Source organism: Cebus imitator, unplaced genomic scaffold (assembly GCF_001604975.1).
Source record: "Cebus imitator isolate Cc_AM_T3 unplaced genomic scaffold, Cebus_imitator-1.0 Scaffold11, whole genome shotgun sequence".
In the NCBI taxonomy this organism is placed as follows: Eukaryota; Metazoa; Chordata; class Mammalia; order Primates; family Cebidae; genus Cebus; species Cebus imitator.
Genome location: NW_016107326.1, coordinates 11,876,247 through 11,883,413, shown reverse-complemented (window position 1 = coordinate 11,883,413; position 7,167 = coordinate 11,876,247). Strand labels below are relative to the sequence as shown.

At 36.4% G+C, this 7,167-nt stretch overlaps 1 protein-coding gene across 1 annotated transcript in view; it reads right to left on the bottom strand.

Annotated features, from left to right (window-relative positions):
• Window positions 1–240: 240 nt before the first annotated feature.
• Window positions 241–7,167, bottom strand: part of TRAPPC3L (trafficking protein particle complex 3 like) — a 39,253-nt gene continuing 32,326 nt past the window's right edge. Inside the window, exons 4-5 of the mRNA XM_017497402.2 lie at window positions 5,071–5,256; window positions 241–1,707 (exon numbers count right to left, since the gene is read on the bottom strand). Of these exons, the coding sequence (XP_017352891.1) occupies window positions 1,588–1,707; window positions 5,071–5,256 (306 nt within the window). The 3' untranslated portion in view covers window positions 241–1,587. The remainder of the gene's footprint in view (window positions 1,708–5,070; window positions 5,257–7,167) is intronic.

The following is a 7,167-nucleotide window of genomic DNA, read 5'->3' as shown; positions in this document are numbered from 1 at the left end:
AGGATCTTATTCTTCTTTATGGCTGAATAGTACTCCATTGTGTATATGTACCACATTTTCTTTATTCATTCATCTATTGAAGAACACTAAGATTTCTTCCAAATCTTAGCTATTGTGAATAGTGCTACAATAAACAAGTGAGTGCAGACATCTTTTTGATATACTGATTTCCTTTATTTTTGGTATATACCCAGCAGTAGGATTGCTGGATCATATGACAGTTCTATGTTTTATTTTATGAGGGACCTCCAAACCATTCTCCATCGTGGTTATACTAATTTATATTCCCACCAACAGTGTACCAGCGTTCCCTCTTCTCCACATCTTTGCAAGTATTCATTATTGCCTGTTTTGGATAAAAGCCACATTAACCTAGGGTGAGATGTTATCTCATTATAGTTTTGATTTGCATTTCTCTGATGATCAATGATGGTGCGCACCTTATCATATACCTGTTTGCTATTTCTACGTCTTCTTTTGAGAAATGTCTATTCAGATCTTTTGCCCATTTTATTGTTTTTTTTTTCCTATGGAGTTGTTTGAAGTCCTTATATTTTCTGGTTATTGATAACACAAGGGTGTCAGATAGGTAGTTTAAAAATATTTTCTCCAATTCTGTAGGGTGGTATCACGCTAATTATAACTTGCACTTACAGTTTGGGCTCTCTGCAGAACCTAGTAGATTCTGGGCTGCCTATAGGCTGCCCTTGTGTGTCAATGGTCTGGTGAAGATTACTGTGTATTTAACCCAGTACCTTTGAATTTTAAATATGTTCTGGTCACAGAGAAAACATTCTCTGGAAGATTTTTTAGGAGATAAAAATGATGGTAGAAATTCTAAATTAATAAGCTTTGGGGTAAGAAAGTATTTCCAAAGAATATTATTCTTTATTTTAGAAATTTCCTGACCTGACCATCAAGCAATATTTTATGAGAAAAGGAAGAATTTGGTTAATATCAGCTATATTAAAACTAATTAAAATTAAATGCTATTTATAAATGTTTCAAAATCATCATCAAATAAATAGCTTAACTTGGTGATTACAAACCAAGGATAACTTCAGGAGGCTAAAGCTATAAGCCAAGCTAATATATGAGAAAAATCACATCTTTTTTTATAAATATGGAAAAGTGTTAAAAATGGAACTGTTTCTGTAAGGAATGCAATATACAGTATCTAGAAACTACTGTATATATAGTAAACTCTATGCTGTATCATTTCATTTTTTTTTCAGCAAAGAGATAAATACATAACTGTATTGGTGGTGCTTTTTTACCCCATTACCATAAGTAAATGGAATGAATAGCTTCTCTGAGGATGGATAGCGTAATATGTGGAATTCCTGCTTGCTATCTTATAGTAGTTATTTGCATATGAAATCTTGCAGACATGAGACTGAAAATGTATGATTTATAAGCAAAAGGGAAAAAAGCCCTTTAAATTCTCATGTCTTGCATTTCACATTTATGGTGATTTATAAGCCTTTCAAAGCTCATGTTATTAAGCAATTCAAAATTTCTATGCCTATACATGTTTAGTTAATATTAACTCAACTAGCTACCCTGTGGCATTTTCCGTGCTGTTCTTCATTTTTTCCATCTATATTTTTTCTCCTCTTGTTTTTTTAGAAACTTTATTCCTATTTCTGTTACACTGTCACCTTTTAGTCTGTCTTGCAAGAATGTAACATCAGCAGTCAAATGAACCTAGGAAAGAAGAAAAGAACAGGTTTGTATCATTTAATTTTTAAAAATAGAAAACTTTTCTCAGTCTTTTTCAGCTTTTGTTACTTTCCATATGAAATTATTTAAAAAATAACTTGTTCTGTGGATGAAGGGCCCTTTATGAAGTCTCCTTCAGAGATGGTCCAGCAGTGTGTCAGCTCTGTGGTGTGAATCTGCAAAGAGAAGGGTGGTCCAGGCCAACTAGGATGACTGGGACACCCAGACATGTAAGCCTCTCCCAAGCTTAGCTCACTGTGCAAGGCTGAACTATGGATCCATCTTTAGAAGAACACAAATTCCCAGCTCGAAGATAGCCTTGACCCAGTGCGCTTAGCCAGCAGAATTTCCAAGGATACATGGATTCTTAAGTGATTGCTCTCAAACAGATTTGCCCCAAATCATTCTGTCGTTAGCTAAATTGCATAATCGCTTGTCCTAACAACATTTAGCAGCACTTATGGCTTTGCGAGCTTTAAGGAAAATATCAATTAAATGAATTATAGATATAAAATTAAAGATTGAAATTACAGACATAAATATTTGATACTCAAGCCTTCTTTTCCTCTGTAAGGTATTTCCCATTTCCCAGACACTGAAGTAACCTGGGCTTACTTCTTTATTCATTAAAATGTGTCCACATAAGAGCACCATGATGCTGCTGACCTATAGTGTATTTATTGAAAGTTACTTTGATTTATTGGGATAAATAAGATAAATAAGTAAAAGCATCTAGTGAAAGCAAATAATATGTGAAAAATGCCTACATGTAGCAGGCAATTAAATCATATTCATTGACTCTTACCTGACTCACTCCCCTCCCTCACTAAGAATTTCTTAGCTAGCCAGTCTCAATTTGTTAAACCATTAGTGTACCAAATTATCCAGCCCATACTGGGGGCCTTGCAATGCCTACCATTTAATAGAAGGATTTAGATTGCACTTGGAAATACAGAAGCAAAATTCATCCTCAACTTTTTCTTCCATAAGATTTTTAAAGTGTTTGTCAAAATTTAACAGAAAATAAATTAACAAGGAGACAATGTTGAAGCTATTTGGGTATTTGGGGCCACATGAGATCTGACACCAGCTATCATTCAGCAAATATACTCAACTGTTATCTATGAGAGTTGAAGATATTGTTACCCTATTTTTGACTTGGTTTTATTGTTTCTCCCTTTGCCCATAAACTCCCAGAGTGCTTTTCCACCCCTTCCTTGACATCATGGCCACTGACTATAGGACAAATCTAAAAAGATGTTAGGGTAGAAACATGGAGAATCTGTGTGAACAATACGTTATTTCTATTGTCTTTTGATTTTTCATTATTTGTTATTCTATTTCCCCCTAACTATCACAAATAATTAAAAATTATATGCATGCCTCATTACTGGGTAACTCATTACATGGCAAGACTTTGGTTACTATCTGGTCCCGCCATTCTCAAAAGCTAAGCTTCTGGGAAAATGAGACTCCTCTTCTTAAACTGTTGTTGGTTCACCAATCTGTGACAGAATTTCTTCTTTCCCTCCACTTTCCCAAAAGAGCTTTTACCAAGGCCTTCCCTGGCCTTTTGATTCTTAAATGTTGTGAATATATTTCAGGTCTGGTTTAACTTAGATTCTCTGCTGTACTTGTTCTTATTAATCACTCTCTCTTCTTGAAATGCTCTCCTTCCTTGTTTCTATGACTCCTTTTTTTCCTACCTCTGATTTCTCTTTCTTAGTATCTTCTTCAGCCTTTGTGCTCTCTGTTTAACCTACTTATTATATTTTATTGCTTCCTACAGTTCTGTTACTCCCTTTGCTTCTTGGTCTACAGACTCTGCCTAGTCATTCTTTTCCAATTCTAATGCTTTTTCAATTAATGTCTCTCTGTGAGCTCCAAACAGGGATAAACAACTACTTGATGGATAGTCTCACTTGTATGTGTTAAACGCCTCAACCCCAGCAGGCTCAAAATTGAACACCTCACTTTGTCTCCACCAAGCCCAAATGTACTACTTTTAGCTTTGTTCTTGGTTTAATAGTACAACCATCCCTACAGCTTGCTCAGGAACCTGCAAGTCATTCTTGAATCTTTTTTTCAATTTTGTCCCTTTCAGCCAATTCCTAACCTAGTCTTACTTGTTCTTTTTGTTGTTGGTCAAATGATCTTCCTCTCACCATTCCTGCTGTAAGGGCTCTGTTCTGGTTTTACCTGAGGTTACCATCACAACTTCCAAAGTGCCCTCATCCTTTTCTTCAGCATTGTCTCCTCTGATATACGTTCACTGGGTTGATAAAGGAATGAAATTTCTAAAACACAAATTTCAAAATATTATTCCACTGCTTATAGACCTTTATTGACTTCTGTTGCTTTCAATATAAAAATCTCAATTTCCAAGCTTGTCATATACATCCCTTTTTTAAAAGTCAGACTTCTATAAAGAATTTAAACCTCCTTTCTCATGACAATCTGCCTCTCAATTTATATGTCAGTCATACTGAACTAATTCAAGTTCCTTGTTCCTTGATTCAAACAATCTTTTTATACCTTTGGACATGCTGATTCTTCTGTTATATTATTTTCTCCTGCTCCTCTTACCCAAGGCTTTTATCTAACTCCATTTTTTTTTCCTTCAAAAGCCAATTAAAAGTTTCCTTAGGAAGTCTAGGAAGTGTTTCCTGCCACAGATCCTTTCATAGCCTTATTATACTTCTTCGTACATCTGACTTTTCCATTAGACAGAAGATGATTTAAGGGCAGCAACTGTGTCTTGTTCATCTGTGCATACTCAGTACCTGACACTTAGCAGATATTAATAATGTTTTAGTTAAACCAATGAATAATTCAAGTGTAAAATCCAGCCTCTAAAATGGCCTGCAATGTCATTCACATCCTCAGGTAGCCCCCTCCCACATGGCACCAGGGTTGGTAGCATAAGTAGCTATATTGTGATTAGATCTACAAAGAGGTCCATGTGGCCAGGAACTTCATGAAGCCTCCTGACAACTGCCAGTAAGGCACTGGGGCTATCTGAGTGAGCTTGGGAGTAGATTCTCCAGCCTCAGTCAAGTCAACAGAGGTTGTAGCCCTGGCCAGCAGCTTGACTGCATGTGTATTAAGCCATGAAAGACTTTGAGTGACAACCACTTAGCTAAACTGCTCCCAGATTTCTGATTCTCAGAAACTGTGTGAGGTAATAAATGTTTGTTTTTGTAAGCTGCTACATTTTGGGGGTAATTTGTAACATACCATTAGATAATCAATGTACCTAGCAAAATGAATTAGGTATAATGGTTATCTTATCTTAGCCTTAGAAGGACTAAGAGAGTCTCCATTCATTCTTCACTTATTCAACTTTACCATTTCCAAGGCACCTCTGATAATCCCACAGAGCAAGTTGCAGTAGCACAGAGAAGATCGCCCAGCAGGGAGCTCTTCCACAAACTCCACCAGAGGATTCTTGTCTAGAATCAGGGAAAATTCATTTCTGCTTGAATTGTTACAGGTCACACTTGGTGTAATTCCCAGGTACATCTTGAAAGCAACCTGATAAGAAGAAAACAAAATTACTAAAACTTGGTCTAGAACCAATAACTATTAGCAGACTAAGAAAATACCCTGTGATAGGCATTACTGCACAATGGTTAAGCACATGGAGTCTATAGTCAGGAGGTCTGGCTTCACCCTTAGCTTTGCAATTTATTGATCCTATAATGTGAAGTTTTTAAATATTTTTACTTGTAAGAGGCTAATTTTTGGAAATAATATGGTTTGTAAAAAATGACATTAAAGCATTATTTTCAATCAACTTTTTAAGAGATGTATATCCTTTAGGGGAGTAAGAAATTAAAATACTATTAGTCATCAACATATCAGCTGATATTTGCCACACTGATCCTAGCAAAGTATAAAACCCTGGATTAGAAGGAACTCAGGACACATTTGCCACAACAATAAGGTGACAATCAAAGCAGAGGATTCTAGGGACAGATTAGACACAGATTAGACCCAATAATTCATTTTGGGAAGTGGAGGGAATAATTTTGGAGTGGTCATCCCTTATCTGTGGTCTCAATTACCTGTGGTCAACATTGTTTGAAAATATTAGGTAGAAAATTCCAGAAATAAAAAATTTATACATTTTAAGTTGTGCTTCTGAGTAGTGTGATGAAACCTCTCACTGCCCCCTCTCCATACTGCCCAGAACGTGAATCATCCTTTTGTCCAGTGTATTCACACTGTTTATGCTATGACCTGCCCATGGGTCACTTAGTAGCTGCCTCAGTTAGCAGATTTTTTTAAAACATAGTATATACAGGGTTTGATACTATCTGAAGTTTTAGATATCTACTGGGGGTCTTAGTTGCAGGTATCCCCTGTGGGTAACAGGTGACTACTCTACTGTGGAAGACAAATCTCTAAGGAGCACGTGGTAGTGGTGGGAGGCACATAAATGAATTGTCAAGTAACTTCACAGAAGTCTGCTGTTTTTATGGGGCTTGAAGAATTTTACAATGTGGAAATGGAAGAAATCTTGCAGACTATGTCTTTTAAGCCCTTAGTTTCATAAATAGGTAAACTGGTGTGCAGAGAAGTCAAATGATACTGCCAAGATCATGCTATAACTTAATTCCTTGGTTCCTAATCCAAAGCAATTTCTTTTCACAAAACACAAAGGCCTGGACTTTGAAGTTTATTAATAAAATTTTGTCAGCTTGATATGTTGCCATCTTTCAAGTGTGGGAATTAATTTTTAAAATTAAGAGCTGTGTAGGAGAGAAATGGAAGCAATTTTCTTAAATTACAATCTGAAGAATTAAGAGATTCCTCATTTATTCTTCATTTATTTCAGCAGACACTTCTTGAGCACTACCAGTCTAGCACAGTACCTGGCACACAGTAGCCATTTGCAAGATAAATTATAGAGGGCATCTATTCTGTGTTTGAGACTATGTTTAGTCTCAAACATAGAAAATGCATGGTATTAATTGAATGTTTGCCAGGTAGGCAAGACTGGGGGCCTGGAGGGAAGTGACGAAGACATTCTAGGTAGTGGGAACATGTCATGAGCATAAAATACCATGATGGGGTTCAGAGAAACTCTACGTCTATCAACTTGTGAGCAGTTGTGGGCCTCAAAGGTGTGAGCTGGCTAATGCAGAATTGAATTTCAGTTTTAGGGGGATCCTGCTCTTGTCAGCATAGAGGATGGATTTAGGGTTATGGGTGGGAGTGAGCATGAGGTCAAGGACAGAGATACTAATCAAAGGTTTCTCTTATAGCCTAGGAAAGAAATGAAAAGGACTCTTCTAATTTTGATTTTCCTTCAAAACTCAAACTCTCCCAAAACTTTTCCATGTAAAATGCACATATCCCAAATCCTAAAATTTGATCTCTAACACTAGCCGTTTTAGGAAGATAGAAAATGAAAGGGAAAAGTTGAAGGCATTCCCCCTA